The following is a 25,496-nucleotide window of genomic DNA, read 5'->3' as shown; positions in this document are numbered from 1 at the left end:
CTGCATCCAGCCACCAGGGGGCGATCAAAGAGCCCGCAGCTTCACTTTTCAGGACATGTGAGGCACACTCGGATGGAACATGCTAATTGATGAGTTAAATCAACTCCATCTGCAACTAATGTTACATAAATGTATCCACTAACCGTTCCGAAACGTCCAGATGCATTCTATAACTTCTTACGTCTTCCTGAGTCTCTCCATCAGTGTCCGACTCCAGTTTGAACAATGTAAGGCTGAAAACCGTTACTGACAATCGTCATTTTGGCTGCGTGAGATTCTCCAGCTTTGTTGTTGTTGAGTAACCGAAGCGAGCTGTTAAAGCCCTCTTCTGGAAAGCAGCAGGGAGCAGCAGCTCATTTGCATTTAAAGGGACACACACAAAAACTGCATGTTTTTGCTCACACCCAAATAGTGGCAAATTTGACAAGCTATAGTAAATGATCTTTGGGGTATTTTGATCTGAAACTTCACAGACACATTCTGGGGACACCAGAGACTTATATTACATCTCATAAAAGAGGCATTATAGGTCCCCTTTAAAATACACAAAAAAAGTTTTACATACCTAATGTTCATCTTTTGCTCTATTTTTATTTTTTATTTTTAGCAAAAAATAACTAAATAAAATAAAAATAAATTTATCAAAAATCAAAAAAACAATAGAAATATTTTAATTTATTCCAACCAAAATGACATGAATCGTAATTATAATTCCCAAACTCATAAGTAGCAGCATTTAAACTATTAGCAAAGACACTCATTAATACAGACAACATCCAGCTGAGCCTAATCTAGCCGATTTGAAACTCTCTCGCATGCTCTTTCTGTCTGTCTCTGTCTCTTTCTGTCAATCCGCTCCACCTTTGACCTGCCACGGCATGAAGCAGAACATCTCTGTTAATAGATGCTCATGTATAGTTAAAGAGCTCCAGCGATTACCACTACAGGGGGGCATTCTGGAGAGAAAAGATCACTTTCTGCTTGTCTTGGCCGTGGCAGGAGGTACGGGATAAGAAAGCTGTATTACTCAAGACTTTAGCACTGATAAATGAGTTCACCCATCAGCCCAGAAACAGTCATTTCCCCTTCATTGCACTCCCCATGTGGTTGTCACTGCCATCCCCGGCCATGCCCTGACTCGGACAGAAAGGCCTTATTGTCGAACCCAGAGCAAAAACGGATCCTGTGTTGGTTTTCTGGCACGATTTCTGGCAGGATTTGTTTACTTGTGTAAAATGATTATTATAACTAGGTTTATAAAGGATTAAATTGTTGTTTATGTTATCCCTTTAAGAAATGAACCAAACAAAAATAAAGTAATGAGTTTGTGTGTGCGAGTGTGACCTACTGACCTTGACTTCCTCAGCAGGGCACCGCATGCACTATTGACCAAACGAGAGGAGATGAGAAATCCTGATGGGAGAGGAGCCCTGACCTTCAAAACACACGCACAAATGCTTCAGGCAGTGAGGTTATCTGAGGTCGTGCTATATTGTAAAGTATGTGTGAGGAGCTCACTCCCTCTCTAATCTGATCTGAGGCAGCTCTCAGATTAATCATAACAGCAGCGCTGCATTACTCTTGTTCAGATTTGAAGTCGTGGTATGTGAGATATTACTGTGCCTAGAGAGTGTATGTGCGTATACAAGTGCGATTATGAGGCTGTGACAGATATATGGGGTCAGATTGTTTCATCTATATTACATCACAAATATTGAACTTGTGTTTAACCCTTAAATAGTTTTTGTATCCTGAGGGATGCAGACATTTGAGAGCATGGGGGAGGGACGGTGAGTGAGTGGGACCAATTTCTGAAAAAAATAATACACTATGAATAAATACTGTGGTGTCAACCCTTACATCTTTATCTAAATATAAAATGACAAGACATAGAATTAAAAATAAAAAGCAATATTTTGAGGGAAAACATGAAATTGTACAATTGAACTATATATAAAATACTGAATTATAGAGGTTAAACTATCTTGCAATACGTGCCATTGCAAATTATTATAATTTTTTGTTTCTTAATAGTAAATCAATCAATGATTAATCAATGAAGGGATTTTTAAAAAAAAATCAATTCTGTCATCTAATCACCACATACTCTTTTAATATGCTTTTCATACCAGATATTGTCTTCAGAAGACTTGGAATACAGTACATATTACAGGGTTTTATAGACCCCTTTTATGGCACATTTTTCTATTTTTTTGGAGCTTGACAAGACCGTGGTCACCATAAACTGGTACTGTATGGAAAAAGCAGCCTGTGTATCTACTAAATCTCCTTTTGTTTTTACCTGAAGAAAAAAAAAATCATACATAGTTTGACTTTGAGAAACATGAAGACAGAAATTAAATTTTTGTGTGCACTATCTCTTTAAATAATAAAGTCACTGTCTTTACACCATTGCTCAGTTAAGTAGAAATAAAAAAGTTTATTTCAACACCATGGTAATTTTAAATAATGTCATATGCCATAAACAAATGACCTACAGTAGGACAAATTGAAAAATACAAAAATAATGTATTTTACTCAGTGAAACTTAAATGCTTGGTTAAAACTGTAATCTCAAAAGAGAATTCTATGTAAATAATGCTAACGCATGCACAATTTCATGTACAAATAATATAAATATTTACATACATTCAACATGAATGCATTTTTATTCTTGGTTAAAATTAAAGCGCAATGAACTGGTGCCATGTTTTGAAAAAACCTAATCCAGACATGTGAGATTGAACAATCCTTGTTTTGAGCGTCGTTTATAGGTTTATAGCCATATGATTTTAGTATAGCATACATTGCCCCATAGATTTTGACATTTTAAGGCAAGGCAAGACACTACAGGTAAATAGGGTAACGTTTAACTAATAAATATCACTGTACGTCCCCAGTTGATTAACCAGAGTACATTAAGACTGAAATGTTTTTTATATGCAAATGATGTATTGTCTAATTAAATATGCACTAATTCGCATAATTATAATGTGGATAAAGCCAGGTTTAAAATCCTTTTACATTCATATATATATGTGCAGTTTGGAACCACTAAGATTTTTAATGTTTTTAAAAGAAGTTTCGTCTGCTCACCAAGGCTACATTTATTTAATTAAAAATACGGTAAAAAAACAGTAATATTGTGAAATATTATTATATATAATATTGTTGAAAACAGTTGTGTACTTTTTTTTTTCAGGATTCCTTGATGAATAGAAAGTTCAAAAGAACAGCATTTATCTGAAATACAAAGCTTCTGTAGCATTATACACTACCGTTCAAAAGTTTGGGGTCAGTAAGAATTTTTATTTTTATTTTTTTGAAAAGAAATTAAAGAAATGAATACTTTTATTCAGCAAGGATGCATTAAATCAATCAAAAGTGGCAGTAAAGACATTTATAATGTTACAAAAGATTAGATTTCAGATAAACACTGTTCTTTTGAACTTTCTATTCATCAAATAATCCTGAAAAAAAATATTGTACACATATTTTGTACAATTGTACACATTAAATGTTTCTTGAGCAGCAGATCAGCATATTCGAATGATTTCTGAAGGATCATGTGACACTGAAGACTGGAGTAACGATGCTGAAAATTCAGCTTTGCCATCACAGGAATAAATTACTTTGTGAAATATATTCAAATAGAAAACAGTTATTTTAAATTGTAATAATATTTCACAATATTACTGTTTTTTACTGTATTTTTAATTAAATAAATGTAGCCTTGGTGAGCAGACGAAACTTCTTTTAAAAACATTAAAAATCTTAGTGGTTCCAAACTTTTGGACTGTACTGTATATGGTTCATGTAAGTACTACTAAAGTGGAGATTTTTGTCTCATTGCATGAGGAAAAAAAAAAACTTATTTTGAGAATTAAATGTGCAGTTTGATGTTTTCTTTCTACTAGTCTGAAAGAAGAAAAGTTATGGAAGATAAATTGCTCAAAATATCAAAATTGACCAGCACCACAATGGTTTTGCCTGTAGCGTCTTCCTTTAAAGTTCAACCAAGATGACTAATCACATAGGTATTTTGGCTAAAGGTTCATTTCTAAATGGTAAAGAATCACTGGGTCATATCTGAGGCATCGGTTAAAACGGAAACATGATTAATGTTTAATGGTAGGATTGATGTTTCTGGAGGACTTTTTGCTTTGCATAAACAGACTGGTCAGGAGATGGTTTATTTCTGTATTTGTATTTGGTTTTAAGATTGTTTGAGTTCATTTAATCCACATCCAGTGGCTTCCAGGGCACTGTGACCCTTCTAACCTCACACTCGAATCCATGCATCATTGGCACCCCTAGTGGTGGCGTCGATTCCTGCTCTTGCGGAACTCTTGGACATGCTTCCATTTGCCCTTTTGTTTTTGCTTCTTCTCTCTGTGCCAGAGCGTTTCACAGTACTCGTCTAGAGAGCGCGCAGGGCCGCTCAACAGGCGCAAATAGTCCTTATAGCGCTGACGGGGTTCGGTCATGGTAGGGTTTTCTGATGATTCCCGTATAGCAGAATGGTGTCCGTGGAGCTGTCCGCGATCCAGGACGTGCAGAGAGAGGTGGAGGAGGTTACGGGTGAAGCTGTGCTCCTGAGAGGTGCAGAAGTAGGAACCTGCATCGCTAAGATGAAGCCAACGAATCAGCAAACCTCTCTCGGTTATCAGCACACGCTCATCTGGTTTGATCTGTAACAAACACAATTTTTAGGATTCTTTCATAAAAGTCTTTCTTGAACACACACACCAACTTAATCACAGCCAAACAGTAAATTTATGTGTCACTTGCTGGGTTTATTCTCATAAATCATTCCACCCAAGAACCCACAGTAAGGCTCCCTCAAGGTCAGAGATCAGTCTTTAACCTCTGCGCTCTGCTTCCTGCTGACCTCACATTACACCATCTCATTGGTCATTACAGCCTTATTAGACAAATTAGACAAGCTGACCACATGTTAATGCTAACGAGAGAGAAAAGCAGAAGGAATAAGGGGGGCAGAGAAGGTCTTGAGAAATTACACGGTCTACTTTCATCTCAGGGTGTTTGCATGATCTATTGCACTGATCTATATGCAAGGTGTCCATCTTTCTGGTCACCTCGGACATACGAAGTGCTCTGTGTGTTCAGTGCATACAAATCAGTTTGTGACCATACAGAAAAAAAAAAGAAAAAAAAATTGTAGAAATAGGACTCATTTTAATCAATCAATCCACTTCAATGATTCTTTGAAAAAAATCCATCTTCCAAACCATGTCTTTACCCAAATATGATAAAACTAAAATAACAATTTATATTTTAGAGCTTTCGGGAGGGATTTCATAGGAAACTGCATACAAACGTCATTTGCCCATGCATGTCACATTATATTCTTATACAGAGAAAAGTAGCCGAGGCTGTGAGTTGACCATGACCATGACCATGGATCATCCAATATGAATAACTTACAAAATACCCATTGTAAAAACAAAATTATAAGATGGCCTGTATCCATGTGTATATCGTTGACTTGAACCGAATTCATCCATTCAGAGAAGCAGATAGTAGAAGGCCAAAGGTTAGTGTGGCGCTAAATATTGCTGATATCACAATCTTTTTGATTCAATTGTATAAATCAGGCCGATTTTAGTTGTATTGGTCGTATAAATTTGGATATTCAAGTTTGATGCTGTCTGATGAATTTTCACAGATTTCGATTTAGTCAAATAATTCATATAATAGAAACCCTAATAAATAACGGATTCAAATTAACAATTTATTCACAAATCAATCATCTCCACCAGCTTTAGTCATGCTAATGTTTCTTTTTAGCCCTTGCACTGAATTTTCTTTCTTCAATATCTGTTTTTCTATCTCTTTGCCTCCCTTCCTTCCGTTCCTATCTGCCTATTCTTCCTGTAGTTTTCATTTTTTCACTGTTATCTGTGTTTTTGAGCCTGCTGACTTCTCCTGCTGTAGTGGTGGACTAAATCAATACAGCTGTGCAGTACAGAGAGGAGGGAAAGAAAGCTTCAAAGCATACCGAATCCCTGTAAAACACACACAAACTGCTTACCGCTGCATTGACTTATGCTAATCTATCTGCCATCTAAGAGATGCTTCAAGGAAATGCAATAGTCATGATCACAACTCTTTAGATTTGGAATTTAAATTTGGAGTATGACTATAAATCGTACCCTGCAGAAACGTGTCCGGAATTAGAGGAAATAGGGTGGTTTTGCACTGTCTACAGCACCTGTGACAGCTGGAACTAAAACGTAAAGGCCAAGGGCACATGAGTGTCAAGATGAAACGTGTGTGTATGTCATGGAGATGTTCTGGTGTGTGAGTGTGTTGGAAGTGAACATGTGTCTGTGTTTCGTATCTCAGCAGTATATCACGCTGTATAACTCCCGCTGAAGGTTTTACTGGGGAGGCAGGGGCAGGAGGAAACTGGCCTCTGATCACAGACGCAGGTTTAAGCACAGCAACGGTCTAAGAGTCAGGTCAAAGGCATTAAAACTATGATACGAGGCCTCTGTCTCCCTGTGGCCCCTCCGCATACTGCTGGGTCTAGCTGTGGGTTTAGAGAAAGAGAGAGAAAGAGTCTGGAACCTTCAGCACAGGATCTGTCTCACATCTCAAATACGAGCTGGCCTGCCGGTTACCCACTATCCTGTGGGAAATTATATTTAGTTGTAAAAAGAGGGTAGTAAAGCGTATGGAAAAGGGTAGAGGGATCAAGGGGAAAAAGAGAAGGAGAGGGAGTGAGAACAGTCCTGTTAAGGGCTGTTCAGGTATTTACTCATATTTAAAAAAAAAAAAACACAGGAAGGATTTTCATGATGTTTTGTTACATTGGTTTGAAAATGGTTCTAGAATGTCTGGATTATTCCACCTACATGCATGGAACATCACAATAAAATATGCTGAATAATTATCAGAGATTTTAAAGTTTAGACTATAAAATGTCACTGTTGTCATGATGATCAGCATACATGCTTCTTTTTTTCATGTCAGCCCTGCACAAGAATCAACAATTAAAATGTGTAAAAGCAACTCTTTGCCACTTATGCACTCAAAAATTAATCATATTATAGGTTATTACTTATTAAGCATTTGCATCTATTTGTTTTTATTAAAAAATATATTTTCAAAATGTATTTATTCAAATTCCTTAGAATCAGCATACTGTAAATCTTTTAATTGTGAAAATAATTAAATTTAATCCATTAAAAAAGTTCAAATATGGCCAGCTGTGGAACAAGCAATTCATATAGTTAAAATGTATGAGATGAACTTAATGATGATAAATATATAAACCTATTTATTGTGTAAAACACATTTAGCTTTTTAGTACTATTGCATAAATCTCTTTCTTAATTGTTTTATGTATGACTGATATAAATATGTATTGCATATTAGAGTTTATTAGTTTGTTTACATTAAAACAGTAATGCAAATGGATGAAAATTGTACATGCAATAGAAATACATCTTTTAAGTCTTAAATATGGGCCTAAATATTGACAAAATCAATTCAAGGTGTAAGTATAGGCTTGACTTTTTCCTCACAGAATTGTTAAGGAACCAAAATCAGAATGGGAACCAATAAATTCCCATCCCATAGTTGTTGTGTTCTCAGCTTCGTGGGATATGAAGCGTCCATTCTGTTATTGCAACCAGATATCAGTTTACCCTGATTCGATAAACATTCACACAAACACGCAAGCACCATTTTCTCTTCTATCATTCTTTGTTGTCTTTTACGAGGTGAAGTGTGAGGGGATATTTTAAGATGTGAGATTGTGTGTTGCAGGTGTTTTGGGCAGCTGGGCGTTAGGGAGTCGTTTTTTGCTGTGGGAAAGACAGGATAAAGAAAGGAGGAAAAGAAAAGCAGGAAGGGAAACTAAAATAAAACAAATGCATCATAGCAAGACTAATGTTTACTTGAGACGTGGGACTGCAGGATATTTCCAAAAGCAGGAAACTGCAAGTTTCTTCTAGAATGGCATCTATCTATTGACATTTGTGCTGTGATTTGACCTTCTGCTGTCATGCCTCCCCAAATGTGTCTTCAACTCTCTCTCTCTCTCACACACACACTCCTGTTGGGATTAATTGTTGTGGAGATGGATCAATAGAAGGATATGCTGATCTACCACTCCAGAGTCAGGTCTTGGCCCCCGTCTATTCATCACAGCTAATAAAGACGAGGGACACACACAGCACAAGGTTAAAATGACCTCTGTATCTGCACTATGAACTTTCATCCACAACACACATAGATTCCATAATAGACTGCTGTTCACTCGTGCTGCACAAAACACTGACTAAAATCAACAAATGGAGTATCTTTATCTTAGTAGATAGCATCCATCAGAGAGTTTAAGAGATATCAGAAAGATGAGTGTATTTGTATCTATTTCTAAAGTAAAAAAAAAAGGGAAACTGTATTCATAGACAGCAGTGAAGATGAGATTAAATGTGTAGGTGTAAAACCGTGAAAGAGAGAGGTGAATCCACCAGTGAAGGTCACTTCTTGACAGTTCTGCTGTGTTCTGTACCTCCATGTTTGTGTTCCCTTAGTTTTCTAAGCCCCCGGCCATTTTCATGATTACCAACAGAACTGTTTGAGTTCTCTGTCTCTCTGTTACAACACATTGTTTAGTAATATGATCTTCAGAATTATGCAACATCTACTTTTTCTAAGCATCAGGAGGTTGAGAGTTACAGTAAATCTGTTTCTGGAGTGTGTCCAATCATAAAAAGCCTGTGATCTCAAAAGACATTGTTATGAAAGAGAAAATATGACTGGAATACACCCAGGCTATAGATTACATTATTGCTGAATGATGTTTAACTCCCTGAGGTCTGAAAACGCGCCGGCGCGTTTTGCAGGTTTTTTTTCACATTGCAGCAAAACAGACTTAAAATACTCCGTCATTTCTTGTCATAGAAACATAAGTAATATATCAATTGAAACTATAGAATATCTTCTTTTATTTGTGTACACTCAGAGTAAAAACACAATGTTGTGCTTTTTGTAAAATAAAGAAAACTAATATGATGCATGATCTCTCCTCTCCCTCTGAACGAAGTCCAATCTGATAGTTCTCAGGAAATTAACTGTAACTTATGAATACTAATGACAAAAAAAATGACACTTACGTCTAAAGAAATGTTGAAATGTCAGGTTTTAAATCGTGCAAGTCAAATCGAAAACAAACATTCTGTGTTTATGTAATCTGTATGAAAAGAGAGCCATGTCAGAAGTCTGTGATTCAGCTCATTATCCGCTAATGCGGCCACGCCCACGGAGCCAGCGCTATTCAGAGGCAAATTCAGTCAATACATGCATTCATCGTCTCAATCGTGTATTTATTGTCTTGAAAAGTGTTTATTTGGATGTTAAAGCAATGGTTAGCGATCTCTAGAAGACATGCCATTAGTTCCTAGTTCCTTTTCTTCTTTATATTATGAATTTGTGGACTAAAGGTGTAAAGAGCGCCCTCCGGCTGCAAGTATGAATTAAAAACACAGTATCCAGCACTCATAGTGATGACAATAAATATTATTTGTCAGTATAGAAAACTGACATAAATATATAAGAATCCATCAATATTTCTCCAAATGTGCATGCTTTTAAGCTAAAAGCCTATATGAAATGCCATAGAGGTAACATAATTGTTCAGACACTTTGCACCACAGAAATACATTATATTTTAAAGAATATAATAGAATACATTATTTTAAACTGGAATAATATTTCACAGTATTGCTGTTTATGATGAGCTGAGACATGATTACAGAGGGGTTTTTTCACAGCCTACCTGACTGATAGGCCTCATTAATATGCAAGTCATTTCAGATCATTACTATGTGATTTCTTTGTCTTCTCAGGTGTAAATGGCCCATTATTCATGCAGATTCACGCCCCCACGCATACTGTGTTTCTTGACAAAAAGTGTCTTTCAAAAACTAAATCAATATATTGTTTTATATGAAGGAGTAGGCGGCATAATTTTTACATAATTCTGAAGCAAAAACTCTAGTCTACAACCTCCAATACCCAAAAGTCTTGTGAACATAGATTTAATATACATTTTTTGGCCTTATTTCAGTGACTTAAGTTTTTTGTTTTTTCAATAACCACGCATAAACATTATTCCTTCAAAAATACAAACATGTACATACATGTTCCTCACATATTATTGTAGCCTAGTTTGTGCTGAATACAGTGTAATGACACTTTTGTCATTTATATGTTTATGAACAACTGAAAAAAGCACAAATGTCAGGGCATGTCAAAACTTCTCCAAGCCCCAAATCAGCCTCAGACTCCAGAGGGTTAAAACAATGCACCACCACATTTTATGGTACTATTTATTTTGGTGAATCAGTTTGATTGCACACTTCATGTAAACAAGCAATTCGCTGTCGAAATAAATTATTCAACATTTCATTTGCATGACCCCATGCACTGCTTTCGTTTTTAGCTAAATATTTAGTTAAATGCTGCTGTTTGTTATGCAAATTTTTAGATATTTTTAAAGATTTTAATTTTATTCGTTTTTTTTTATTGTAAAATTAGGTTTAATTTAATGCTATCACTGTTATTTAGATGTTTTTGTGTCAGATATACTGTATATTCTAATTAAGAATTAATTGACAATGTTTAAATTGATCAAATGTAGTTAGACACTTCAAAAAATTATTTAGATTTTTTAAATTTTGTAATGTAGCAAAATACTTAAAGGATTAGTCCACTTTTAAATACACTTTTCCTGATAAATTTACTCACCCCCATGTCATCCAAGATGTTCATGTCTTTCTTTCGTCAGTCGAAAAGAAATTCAAGTTATGGAAAAAAAACGAAACTGGCGCCGCGTTCGTTCCGTAAGTAGAATAGGGAAGGCGTAGAACATTCAGCGTAAGCGTTATGAAGAATGCGGAAGCGGAAAGTACGTTCAAGGCGATATTTTGTTTATAAAGCATAAACGGTTGTATTTTTTTCGAAAATGACCGAAAAAGACCCTTATTACTCATCTGGTATCGTTTAAAGCCCTTGAAGCAGCACTGAAACTGTAATTGTGACCTTCAATCTGTTGGTAGCCACTGAAATCCACTGTAAGGAGAAAAATCCTGGAATGTTTTCCTCAAAAACCTTCATTTCTTTTCGACTGACGAAAGAAAGACATGAACATCTTGGATGACATGGGGGTGAGTAAATTTATCAGGAAAACGGTATTTAAAAGTGGACTAATCCTTTAACTGTCAAGTTGATACAACTACGACAGTGGGCGAATCAAACGCACACACACACACACAGACACAGAATGAGGCTGATGTATGTTGGTGATACCTCTTGACGGTGGTCCTGTTCCTGGCTTCAGTACGAACCAGCGGATCAAGGCCTGCTGGGATTTAGAAACACACTCAAGAAAAGAGGAGTTACTCTCCACTCCGTACAACACCTTTTCCTCGACATTCCTCCCTAACACTGCCAAAGAGAAGAGAGAGAGCAATCAGCATATCAGAAAGACAGTAAAGGTATTTTTTTGGGTTAGCATTGTCCATTAGTTGAACCCCACAGGACAATGCGGCATCTTAAAACAAAACAGAGCTTTTAGTGCTTTTATGCTCCATATGCCCGCACACACACACACACACACACACACACACACACACACACACACACACACACACACACACACACATTGGGTTTCCATGTTTTATGGGGACTTTCCAGAAACATATTGATTTTTATACTGTACAAACTGTATATTCTATCCCCCTAACCATAAATCTACTAAAAACCTACCCATTAGAAAACTTTCTCAATTATTACACATCCCTTATTATGATTCATAAGCTGTTTTCCTCATGGGGACCAAAACAATGTCCCCACAAGGTCAAGGATTTTGGATATTGCCATCTTTGTGGGGACACAACGTAGGTTTACCTGTTACCCCCCACACCCACACACACCCTCAAATGCCTCCTTACCATCCTCTGTGTCCCAACAATGGCTGGATGGATCTCCATGTTTGATGTCCTGCCTTCTGGCCCTCCTGTAAGCACACATGAAAAAAAAAAACATTCATTTATATTTAGATTACATTTTTATTACATTTCATGCTCCTTGAACAGCCAAAACATTTAAAGAGCAAATAAAGAGTTTTTAATATTTTTCAGTGTCCATTCATCAATATTCAAATGTAACTGGACAGTTTATACATTTTCATACACAGAATGCAACAAAGAAACATTTAAAAACATTGTCCATTCCAGTAGCTCAAACAGTAGAGCATGGTGCTAACAGTGTCAAGATAATGAGTTTGCTTCCCAAGAAATGCATGAACTCATAAAAGAACCTTGAATGCAATGTCCCATTGGATAAAAGTGTCTGCAAATTAGTGATGCTCTGATTGATCATCCCACAGATCGGTATTGCCCAATTCTATATAACTAAATTTGGCCAATCTCACAAACAGACCCCAATTTGATAACGTAAACACGCAATGAAGTTATAAAGAAATATCACTTTGAGGAACATTGGCTAAAGGATTTACAGTAATACAACAAATCTAATTTGTTGTCGAAGCGGGGTTCAGGCAACTCCTGCGGCACTAAAAGTTAAATTAATTTCAACACCTTGTTTCATTCATAAATGAATCAGCATTTTTAAGCATATTAGTTGAATGAAAAGTTTAATGATGACTCACTCATAGAGACAATCCCTTTCTGGCACCTGCTGACATAACATTGGAACTGCACTGACTGACAGCCTTCATATGTGTTCATTTTTAAAGTGTTAGTTCACCCAAAAACACATCCTTAAGACCTTCGTTCATCTTCGGAACACAAATTAAGATATTTTTGATGAAATCCTAGAGTTTTTTTTTTTTTTTTTTTATTCCCCATAGTAAGCAACGTAATTACCACATTCAAGGTCCAGAAAAGTAATAAAGACATCATTAAAATAGTCAATGTGACTACAGTGGTTCAGCCTTAATGTACTTTTTGTGCACAAAAACAAAACAAAAATAACAACTTTATTCAACAATTCCATCTCTCCCCTGTCAGTCTCCTATGCTGTTTACGTTGTATAGACAGTACAGGCTTCCGTGTACTACGTCAGAACGCCGGCTCATTATTGGCCGGCTCCTGCGTCAGCATCACATGCATGTGTCATGAACAGCGTCGACCAATACTGAGCTGGCGTTCTGACGTAGTACACAGAAGCCTGTACTGTCTATACAACGTAAACACAGTACACAATACATCATGATCATGGGACCTTTAAATATTGTTGTGGGCATCCTGTAGTCAAAAAGGTTGAGAACCACTAGATTCATTACTCATGAATCCAAGATAGTAAGATCAGTTAGTTCACTACACCCATAAAAGCATAACTGGCTAATCTAAAGTTTAAATTTCAGAGCAAGAAAAAAGACATTAAAGACTATTGTCATGCTATGTATTTTATTTAAAGGGGTGGTTCATTGCGAATTTCATTTTTTTAACTTTAGTTAGTGTGTAATGTTGCTGCTTGAGCATAAACAGTATCTGCAAAGTTACAGCGCTAAAACTTCAATATTGTCTTTTAAAGTTATGGCAGTTTAATGCCTTAAAAAAACGACCGGTTTGGACTACAACAAGCTTCTTCCAGGGTTGGGGACATCATAAACCCTGCAATTAACATAAACACTGCCCACGGGAACACGCAACAAATTAGGCGAGGCCATGTCGCGTGCATACAAGTCTTCTGTGTTTGGGCTTCCTAGGGATGCTGGATTTCGGGAACAATGTTTAAAATTTATGTTTAATTCTGTTCCTGACAATTATAATTCTAATTTAGCTGTCTGTGATGCACATTTTATGGAAGACAGCTTTCAGAATCTACACGAGTTCAATGCTGGATTTGCACAAAGGCTATTACTGAACGATGGAGCAGTTCCCACTTTAAAAGCAGAAGCTGCTGTTTATGGGCCCCAACCTGTAAGTATGTTTTATTTTTTTATAAAGTTATATAGTTTCTGGGACGTAAACAAAGACCAACGTGGTTTGGCTTCGCTAGCCAGTTAGCTAAATTCTATTTCATACTTCTCCAACAAACGCCTACAAACACCAACAAACTCCTATGTAATCACACCAGCGAACTTCTGTTGGTGTTTGGTGGCGTTTCTGTTATCAGTGTACAGCATTGTCTCATTACAGCATTTATGTTGTGTTTACCCACCTGCTCGTTCATGCTATAAATTAAACAATACATCTACAAAAATGCTACTACTCAGTCATGTATTCAGCTACAGTAAAGCTTTAATCAGAACACTATGGGGCAGCAGTAGCATTTACAAGTGACAGCATATCTAAACACTTTGACACAAATACAAACAAAAATACTTTACATTCATAAATGTCCATTAAAAGCCGTGCTTGCGGAGGTTCTGCTTGACCCTCTTCATCATTACAGCTATCTGGGTCTGATTCGGGCTCAAATTGATACGGCAATATTGATGCCATTATTTACATTTCCACTGAAGCAAAGACTGGTAAGGGGCGTGGCGTTTCCGGACAACGTGAATCGTGACAACGTATTCCGGACAGCGAATCACAATACACAGGGCCAGCTAACCAATATCAGTCCATTGCGTATTTCTGAGGGAGGCTCTTGATAGAACCAGGAACTCAACAGAGCGTTTTTAGGAGAAGGGAAACAGTGGTGTAGAATAAAGGGGAAAAATATTTTTTTAAAAAAAAAATGAAGCATTACCACCCTTTTAATTTTAAACACAAAAGCATTCCTGCCATGATTTTTATGAAAACACCCTCAGCTCTCTTTGTAATACAACAAACTTCAATGACAGATATGAATCTTAATGAAGCCACAAAGTGTATTTCAAACAGAGCCATCTGACAGCCAAACAATCTCCAAAACAAACTAAAATTCCTCTCTCTGTGTGTCTCCCTCTCTCTCGCTCTCTCTCTGCAGGACTGACCTGGCCTCCTTGCGTCAGTGGCGGACCGGAGAGCCGGGGAGAGAAAGGGCAAGAAAACTTCTCTGGCAGCTCACATACATCATCTCAACAACAAAGCAACTTTAATCAATTTGCCTGTCCAGTCCAGTCCCACTACACCCTATGGCACAGGAAAAATCAAATATTTATCATTTTCTTCTCTGTGCTGAACTCCAGGAAACAACTCACCCAGGAGAAGTAGGTCAGAAAGAGGGCACCACAAAGCCCTCTCTCTCTTTTAACTTTCTGCTATCCCAAACACCTCAGAGCACCAAACTGCACACGGTGCACATCTCGGGGATATCATAGGATACATGTGGCTTTGCATTTTTGTGTGCGCCGATAAGAAGACCGTTAAACAGAAGTGCTGACTCTGTGAATCAATGTCAAGGCTTTGCATCGACCCGTCTTTGGGACAATGACTTTATTAGTTCAGGTGCATGTGTTTGTGTTACCTCTTAGAGGCTGGAATGTATCTGGAGCACTGGGTGCCGTCCCAAGCGCAGTAGGGGTCTCTAGCCAGGCAGCATTCTGCACAGCCCTGCCCATAAATATGGCACCTGTGCAGGGACACCTGCACTAACCCGTCGCTTCCTCCAACAAACAGCTGCTGCTGCACACACACACACACACACACAAAGTACTAAACCAGGTGCAATGACAAAAAAAAGTGCTTACTGGAGCAACCTCTCTAATAGAGTTATAAGTAAATGTCACTCGTTTGCAGTGTCTTTTTTGGTCCAACAAACTCTAAAAAGAATGTGATGAAACAAACCCTAAACAACAACAATAAGCACAGTAAAAGTTGTGGTGCTCTTGCTTTTCTCTCAGCATGACTCAGAAAATAAGTAGGCAGTCAGAGTACACCTTCCCATATAACACTCTTGTAAATGCAAATGCTGTTTAGGATCTTTTTTGAAACCATTTAATGATTTCAAGTGGTAGCATTCACTGTAGAGAACTCCTGTATTCTACATATAAATTATTATCTGTACTCAATTATCCTCAGCTATTATATGATGCAGCCATACGGTTCTATCTGTGTGCAGAGAGGATAAACGCTTTTGAATGAACTGCTAACCTAACCGTGAACTCCAAAAGATAATAAAAGATAATTAGACAAACGGGAGTGTAAAGGAAAAATGAAAGGAATGGCACAAGAACAGAAGAAACAGACTTATCCGCAAGACTTTGGTAAAACAGAACAAAACAATGGAGGCACTAACACATCTATTATGAGACCGAGGCTTGAGAACTTTGACTTTCAGGAGCTAAAATATGACAAATAGTCCTGTGGAACCTCTGAGATAATAACAGCTTGCTGATTAATGCTTTTCGTTCATTACTTGAGGAAAAAGTTGACTTATTTCATTTATGAAATGATTTATTTTCTTCATTTATTCATTCCCAATTTAAGATTTAGTTCATTATAACCAAGTTTAAACTTTGGTTCTTACCTGCTTTGAGGAGATTTCCATGTTGAGGATGGGTGAGGGACTCTGAGAGGAAAAATAATGCACATTACCAGGTGAACTTGTTTTTTTTTTTTTTATTAATGTGTTGTTTTTAATTCATCCATAAATGCTTCATATTTGAATGTTTGTGACTTTTACCTTGAACACCTGAAGCTCCTCTAAGATGATCTCCTCTGTGGACCAGTTTTCTTGAGTTATGCTGACAACCTTCAAAACAGATCCCATATCTGTACAGACAAACACGCACACGTTTGTATCTCTTAAATAGACAAGCTCTACTGCCATCTGCTGGTTGATCAAAATAAAAGCCACTTTTATTGTTTACCTTTTGAAGCTTATGTACTCTGCATATACACAGCCATCTTAAAGTGTTTACTGCATTTCTAACCTTTACTGTATATTTGAACATTAAAGATATTTAGAACAAGCCTATGTTTGGCAAAATGCTGTCTTTGTAGGCAGTTCACTAGGTTAACTTATCAAAATCAAAATCAAAATCAAAATTCTTTCCTTGATTTCCCAAAATACACATATATGTGGTTGTTACATATCACTAGTGACATTTGTGTAGTCTTTTTTTTACCTGTGCCCAAGAACATAACAGCATACTGTCCGTCCTCAGCTGCCACACGGTCCACTACAATCTGAGTGAGCCGGTACTCTGTATTGATACGAGTGAAAATTGGTCGGCCCGTCATTGGGTGCACGGAGCGGTACATGAGTGGGTGCAATCTTATAAAACTGATGACTTCATCTGGAAAGTCTTTAGTCGTTTTTATATGAGGATCATATGTCCGACTGGGGCACTAAGAAAGAAAATAAGATTTATAGTTATTCATTTAGAATATTTAACAGTAAAAATTTCAGATATTCACTCATATGAAGTGATGTAACTGCATTTGGTATTATCATGAATGTTGTAACTGTCTTGAAATGTGTAAGGTAAAAGGTATATTTTGTGTTATGTCTCCCTCTAGCGGTAATGCATAAAACTCCTCAAAGTGTCAATGATTGAAAGGGGGCCTAAAAAAGAGAATAAAAGTGCAAGAGTGTTACTAACAGTGCCTGGCCGTGGATAGGGGATTCTGCCTTCATATTCCACCCAGCGATGGTCTGGTCCCTCTTTATGAGCATACGGTCCATTAAAAACTGCACGGATGTCTTCCATGTTATAGACACACACCGCCGATCCTTTAAAGATGGAACTGACCGCAAAAAAAAAACATGTTACAAAAACTAAAGCTGTATGCCACATTAAAAGAGAATTTCCCATTACAAATGGACAACTTTATACAAATATTGATATGCTGACTGTACAATAAAAACTGGTTCTCACCTGGTGGTGGTGAACACTCCATACACCATTGGATTTTTCTCATCTCTGCTAGGGAGGAAAAAGATGTCCTCTGTAACACACACACAAATACATGATGAACATCTTTTTAAATGCCAAGAAGTATGATAAAACTGAAATATGTGTGTTTGTGAGAGGGAGCAGGAACAGAAAACATATCACTCACGGAGCTCATCAAAGTGTGTGTCCACTCCATCTGGCCCAGGAATGGAGCACACAAGTCTTGCTTTGAGGAATGTTGTCCATTTGTTGGTAAGACTTCTCAAACCGCCAACATCATTCTGCAAGCAAACACATACATATAGAGTCTTTTAATGTTGTAGTTATGAAAGCACATGTTTATAATTTACATTTTTAGTTATAGGCTTTACAATAAAAATGTAAAACCAGCATTTGCTTCTGATTAGAGCAGCTTATTTAATTAAGCATGCGGCTACAGAACATCACAAACCCCTCGGTTACACACAGACTTAAGAGGCACACAATCACGCACACAAGAGAGACAGACAAAGAAAGGGAGTTCAAGAAATCGAGAAGAGCGAGAGAGGCGAGTTTATAATGGGGATATAACGACCCTCTCCATGAATACTCCAAGAGCAGGTTTATGTCTTTAGATGCACAATAGAGCACTGAGAGGTCTTAGAACGAGAAGACATGCTGAGAACACTTAAATGAATCTCCTCATTATAGTCAGAAGGGTTTAATCAAAGGACTCCAATGATTTCACCTACACTCACTTAAAGCAGCAAACATATTCCTCCTCTGCCATTATCCCTGTTGAATAACAGGCACACTTGAGAAAAAGGGGGGGCAAAGACCTAAAAGAGGTTTAGGAGTGGCGTTTTCGAATTCTTTAATCTTCAAAGATGCCCTCTCAAGTGTTAGGCTAGTTATCCAGTGAGGAATCTGGCCTCAGATAGCTTTACAGCTCACTCCTAAAGCTATAAAAACCCGCCTGCTTCGAACCAAGAATTTTGCAATAGAGCTTGGAATTTTTATAGCGTACAGCCCGGGAGGATGAGTCTACAGCATTGAGGAACCTGCTTTAAATCATTGACTTTTTATAATTGCAGGTTGACAGCTGACTTGCATGGACAATTGCTTAAAATCACTACACAGCTCTCTACAATTTTTGATTCTGATTGGTCAATTGCAGCACTCTGTAAGTACCCAGGCCAAAAACAATGAAATATTGCTTTTGGTCTGGGTACTTTAGCATGAAATCCATTCTGAAACTTGTAATTGTTGATGTGATTTATTCCAAAGCTGAAAGAGGGAAAAAAAGCTTACTGATCCTGTTTGAACAATAGCACTGGTTTCATGTCTCTCTTATCACTCTGTTTCTTCTCACATAATACAATAATTTTAACTCAAAACAATATTTAATGTCTCTTTATTTTGGTAAGTGGCTGTTTAACACGCACTATAATGTACAGTCAGTTAGTCATACTATTTTCAATCTTTTTTACAGTAATATTTTATGATAATGATCAACTGTGTCAGGGTCCACCCTGGCAGCTTTGTCTGTTGTGTCTTTGCTTAATGTTTCCATGTTTGTGTTTTTGCTTGAGCACATGGCTTTGTCATTGTTTATGTTGGCCATGTCCTCCCCTTGTCTTGCCTCCTAGTTTCCCCTTACCACGCCCCCTTGTTTAGTGCTTAGGTGTGTTCGACATCGGCTGCGGCTGGATGCAACCGATCGGCGAGAGTAGCCGTGTGCAGGCGGGGAGGAGCTGAAAACGGAGACGTGAAGTCAGACACTTTCTGCTTCTCGTAGTGATGCTCGTGCTGCATTTGCATACTTTATCACAGCTGAAGTGATATAAATGCAATATTTTACTAATACACTGATGTTTCAGAGACATTTTCATTCAATACTTTATGTCCTGCTTACAGCGTCTGTTTTTACAAGAATAAAGGTCAACATAAGCATATATTATTTAAATTCCAATGTAGTGGGGTCTATGTTTTTTTATCAGTTTTATTTTTATAAACATGACACAATATAACATTGCAACTACATGAAAAGAGCTTTAACGGTTATAAAAACACAGATTTTTGAGCATTAGTGGAACTGAAGGCGTGAAAATAAACACTAAACACACGTGATCGTTGTCATGCGGTGAATCCGGCCAACCATGAAACAGCTGTGTCGTCATCAGAACTCGTGCAGCTCCTCTTGAGAAACTGCACTGGCTAACTCAGGCGGCTGATCTCGAATCGCTCTCGCGGTACTTTGATGCCACACGTCACGGTCACATGGCGTTGGCGCTGTCTCAAGTTGGACAAAATTTCTTACCGGCATGCACTGCTTCAATTCAGCCGCCGATCGGTCTGTATGGTGCTGCATCAAGTCAAACAAGCCTATAGTCTAGTCCTCGTTTCAATAATTGTGTTCACCTGGTCCTCGTGTGCTTTCCTCCCTTTATATTGTGCTTTATTGCTTTATGTCTTTGCTGGATTATTGTGTTGTGTTTGTCATAAACCTGTCTGAAGTATTGCATTCTTATCCGGGATTTATTGTCAAAAGTTATTTGTCTCCTTGCAATTCTTGCTTTGTTACTTCAGCTTTTTATTTGATTTGTTATTTAGCCTGTGTCTATACTTCTTAGCTAGCCTTCTTTTGCTGTAGTCTTGTTTTACTTCAGCTATTTATTTTAACTTTTTGTTTAGATTTATAGGTTTAGATTTTCAGTCACATAAATCTAGTGTTTGCCCTGTTTTGTACTAATTTAATGTTTGAGTGGTTTTATTCTTGTGTCTTGTTTCTCCCCTGTTGTGTTGTGCGTCTGTAGCTGTGTTTCCATTACCCTTCAAATTGTGCAAATTGTAATTGCGAATTGAAATTACATATCGCAAAAAAGTTTTTATGCTCACATGAGTTTTTCGCATTTACAGGTCACATGGCGTACAGCCACAACATCATTCTTGAAAGATAGCGTGGTATGTTTGTACAGAAGATAAGACGGGGAGCTCAGACCTCAGCTTCACCCCATAGATGCAACGGGAGGATGCAAGAAAAGAAAACGAGGAAGGGATAATCAAAGGAAATCTTATTTGTATATTGGAATATTCTTGATCCTTTGAGCGTCAGTTTAAAGCGTCATCAGCTGTGCTCGAGTCTCGAAGGATCTTATGTTATTGAAGTTTGACATCTAATACTAATAGTATTAATCTATTAACAATTAATAATTAACATAATAGAAACTAATCCTAGCATCCTCGCTCATAGTTCCTCAGGAAGCTTTCTCACTCCCTGTTCCTCACCTCCTCGCGGTGCATTTATAGAATTAAAATTGCCTTCAAGATTTTCTTTGGTCGGTTTCCAGGTCACAAGATGGAGGATGGAGAAGTGAAGAAATGAGGAAGCATCCATTGGAGTATTGAAAAGCAACCAGGGAAGCATATATGAGGGAGAAGGGTTTCCAGAAGCCGTGGCAAGCTGTGACAAGAAGCCGTCCCAGAAAGAAGTATCTTTTAGAAAATGACTCATCGCAAGTGTTTTAGTCGCATAACATCGGTTAATGGAAATGCCGTCATTTCGCAATAGTTTTTTATTGACGTTTAGAAAATTTCGCAAAAGGTTCCTGGGCTGCTCAATCCTGTGCCCTAGCCTCCTTGTAGACCTAGTTGTAGTTGTGGGGCTGTCTCTGGACTGTTCAGTTGTTACACATTGTTCCCTTGTCAATAAATCACCATTCACTGCTCATCTCTGCACTTGGATTTTGTTATTTACATTGAATCCTGATAAACTGACTATGCATTATTCTCTTCATAAATTAAAAAACAAGAATCTATAACTGTTTTTCCACGTTTTTGTTTAAAACATGTTTATCTAACATTGATTATCCTTGGGTACATGAGAGCAATTGATGGTTTAAAAAGTTTAAATTTTGCTAATAATCTTAAATTAAATTTAAGGTTTTGTTGAGGATTTGTCACCCAGGATCCCAAACAGCAAAATGACTTCCATCTTTTGTATTCTTTGAGCATATGGAAGGGATTTAATTGCTCACTTTCTTTAGGGATGGCCTTGGCAATGGAATTCACTTCCCACAGTCCCCTTCAAGGGAGTAAAAATTATGAATTTGTGGTCAGTGTGATGTTTGAACTGTTGTTCCCCATCGTTTATTTCAGATGACATCAAATCTAACTTTTACTTCATTATGGATGGCATAAGTGTAATGCCCCCAGCCTTCATAGTGAACTGTTAAGGGATCAGAGAAACACAATGGAGTCACTTAGCACACTTATTTCCCTACATAAGGGATTTCCACTGTCATCATGAACAACGACTAAGGCAGCAATTACATGGCCAGACCTCTGCTATGATTTACCCCACCTGACAACATTGGTCTGGTCCGCTTTCAGCAGATCACATCAAGGGGAACGTGCCAGGAAGCCTCCCCTCCCAGGAGAAGCACATTTAATCTTATGTGCTGAGGAAGGATCAGAGAGATGAGGTGAGTTTGTCTCTGATCAGGCAGCGTGAGGACAGGACTTACCCGGCAGATCCGGGCGACACGAGACAGCACGCTCTTGTCTGCAGTGCTCCCATCACGGGACGCCTCACGGAAAAAGAAGTAAATCTTGTCATCATCAGGGTTGTAGGTGTCTGCGATGGGATGGGCGGAAATAAACTTGCCCTCTGTGGATGAGAGAGAAAATCTGGTCAGCTTTAATTTATATCTGTGATGCAAATACAACAATCCCTTTATAAGACTTATAAAAAAGTGTGGAAGCCTATTAAAACAGCAAAGACCATGATTTTCATCCCTTGTTTGTGTGTGTGAGAGAGTATAAAGACAAAACTGTATCCTAATGTTTAGTGTAAATGCTAGGCATTTCCTTTTGGACTCACAGCAGACCGTTAATGAGTGTTTAGGGTTGGAAAATAGACTGTGTGGGTTTAAACTCCATTAAATTGCATCAGCCACTAGAAGAGCTCTAACATTCAGAAAAAAATTCAAAGGTGGAAGAAAGACAGTCATTAACTCGATGACTAGACAAAGACTGTATTATATTGGACTCTCTGCAAATGACTAAGACCCAGATAGAGAGGACAGAAGAGGAAAGTACCAGCAGCTGGTAAAATTTAGAGTACAGTATGTCTATAAAGGATTGGAGCGTTATGACTCTCAGAGTCCAAGCAGCAAGATATACTGTATCACATTAGTTTTGAGTAATTTTTTCAATATATTTAAGAGGTGGAAGTCTAAAAATGATATTTATAAGCTATTTGACACTTTTATGGGTATATCTAAAAGCCTTGAGTTGAGTAGTTGACACCAAATGCACTTTTGTACACACTGGCAACTGACACAGATATGAGCATCCATTTCATTCCTCTCTGTTGGGTGGGTGATTTAACTCATCAAGTTATATATCATAGACACACAGACAACACACCTCAAATGTGGCACTTTAATGCCATAACTTTTTTTTCAAAGATTGTGAGAATAAATTAGTTTGTAGTATCAGTATATGTAGGTAAACTGTGCCTTTGCTATTTTCTGTGGTTTTGCCCATTCTCTGACTTTTGCTTGGATGTGTGTTTGCATGTGGGCTTGTGTTTTTGACCGAAAAGATAAACTAACATTCAAGTATACAAGAGTTTAGGGTAACAACGATTTTTGTTTGATTTTTTGACAGAAAATAATACTTTTATTCAGCAATGACACATTAAATTGATCAAAAGTGACAGTAAATAAATTTATGTTACAAAAGATTTCTATTTATTTTTCTTTAGTACACCTAAAACTTCTGTAAGATGTGCCTGTATGTCATTTACTGTGTTGGTATGAGTTTATTATAGTGGACTGGTTGGAAAAGCTGACCGTTGATCCAGTAGTCCTCAGAGATGTCTGTGCGAATGTACTGCTGGTCTGGGGGCGGGCCAAGAGAGCGGCTAAACGTGCTGTCCTTGCCCAGGAAATCAGACGCTGTGCCAGCGTAGAGATACTGATCTAAAAAAAAAACACAGAAAGGGAGCATCTCAGCGTAAACATTGAGCTGTAGTCAGTGAGGCTGCAGGCACAATTATAACTGCTGGCCATCAGCTGACCATAAGCCATCGCCATCATGTTCTCTTTTCCTCACACATGTGATATACAAGCCCTGAGATCTGAAGTACTATACATAAATTACCATCTCCACAGTACCCATGACAACCAAGACGGGTTTATGGATTGTGTTTTTAAAATCACTCAGTGATTTCTATCATCATCATTATCATTTGGTGTTTGAGCCTCCACCCTACTTCACCCATCTTTCTATTTGTATGTGTTTTGGAGCAAATCTTTATGACGTAGAATGTGCTCTGTGTTCTTCCAGAGTTGTTCACTGTTAATTATGCCTGTCAGTATAAAAATAAACAAACACACTCAACCACACTGTTGAAGGAGGAGTTCACCCAAAAGTGAAAATTTTCATTTGCATTAATTGCTTTAGATTTTATTGCTACAGTAGAGATGTAATATATATGCAGAATATTTCTGGATGACTTTTATGATTTTTGGGGCCTTTTTTGAGCTTGTCACAATTTGGTTTTGTTCTACAAACTTTCTTCAAAACTCTTGGAATGAGATGAAGGTGAGTAAATCATGACATAATTTTCACTTTTGAGTAAACTATTCATTTAAAACTTTCCTAATTCAGGCCTTCTCAGGGAGGAAGGATCTATAATGACTAATGGCTATAATTAATCAAACTTTGCTCAGCTGGGAAAATTTAGGTTTTGATACAACCCACAAAAATGGAACACACAAAAAATTTGGACATTTTTGAAAGTTTACAGCTGGTAGCTTTGACAGGGTGTGACATTTATCCACAGTCCTCCACTGGAAACATAAGGGTCGGTTTAACTTGAAGCAAAAAAAGAAATTCTGACAGACAGAACAGATGAAACAGATTTTTCTTGGGTGAAAGCCGATCACGTGTAAAGAGTAAAATGCTATATACATCAGGTTTGTGTTTAAAAGAAGAAAGCTCTGATTCAGTCTCACCTGTGAGTACTGAAGCAAAAGGCTGGTGTGGATCAAAAGGACATTTCATTCGGCCAGATTCGACAGTGTTGCTGTGGAGGTGCAGCCAGCTGTCCTGTAATCATAGTACACAAAACACTCATCATTAACAGTTACCATAAAGGAGAAATTACTTAATAAAAATTTTAAACTCTTTCAGGATTACAAGAAAACCTTAAACTCAATATACTCTGTGTGGAAGCAGTCAGTAATTTAATTTCTTGCCTCTTTGTGACCTTTGACCTCTAAGAAAGCACAGATGGGGTGGAAGGCTCCAGTGCCACAGGCGTAGACATGGGTCCGGTTATAACTGTGCAAAACTCGTATGAAATTAGCACATTCGGTCTAAGGTAGAAAGGGAAATAAAGAAATTATGTCCTCAAAAAGTATTTGGATATTTAAATCACACATAAAAATGTATAAATATCATTGCAATCAATAGCAAAATTAAGTGGTCTTCATAAAGAAAGATATCACAAGCATAATTTTTCACAAAATTATGTCCGTTTGGTTTTAAAACAATCAATGTAGTGTTTAAAATATGCTGCTTGTTGAAGGGAACTGACTTCATACATTCACAAACCTTGGGATCAGATCTTAAATCACAAAATAGTAATGTCTAAAATTATCTGTGCCACTTGTTT

General features: G+C 37.5%; 1 protein-coding gene across 1 annotated transcript in view; it reads right to left on the bottom strand.

The window, feature by feature from the left end:
• Positions 1 to 3,715: 3,715 nt before the first annotated feature.
• Positions 3,716 to 25,496, bottom strand: part of sema3d (sema domain, immunoglobulin domain (Ig), short basic domain, secreted, (semaphorin) 3D) — a 51,546-nt gene continuing 29,765 nt past the window's right edge. The window contains 15 exon segments of the mRNA XM_048169076.1: positions 3,716 to 4,691; positions 11,344 to 11,361; positions 11,363 to 11,481; positions 11,988 to 12,052; positions 15,457 to 15,614; positions 16,459 to 16,500; positions 16,615 to 16,703; positions 17,060 to 17,282; positions 17,537 to 17,681; positions 17,813 to 17,882; positions 17,997 to 18,111; positions 22,336 to 22,478; positions 23,668 to 23,796; positions 24,835 to 24,928; positions 25,078 to 25,197. Of these exon segments, the coding sequence (XP_048025033.1) occupies positions 4,314 to 4,691; positions 11,344 to 11,361; positions 11,363 to 11,481; positions 11,988 to 12,052; positions 15,457 to 15,614; positions 16,459 to 16,500; positions 16,615 to 16,703; positions 17,060 to 17,282; positions 17,537 to 17,681; positions 17,813 to 17,882; positions 17,997 to 18,111; positions 22,336 to 22,478; positions 23,668 to 23,796; positions 24,835 to 24,928; positions 25,078 to 25,197 (1,908 nt within the window). The 3' untranslated portion in view covers positions 3,716 to 4,313.

The sequence above is a fragment of the Megalobrama amblycephala genome, linkage group LG19, assembly GCF_018812025.1.
Source record: "Megalobrama amblycephala isolate DHTTF-2021 linkage group LG19, ASM1881202v1, whole genome shotgun sequence".
Lineage (NCBI taxonomy): Eukaryota > Metazoa > Chordata > Actinopteri > Cypriniformes > Xenocyprididae > Megalobrama > Megalobrama amblycephala.
The sequence above is the reverse complement of the archived record's forward strand: the minus strand, read 5'-3'. Positions and strand labels throughout refer to the sequence as shown.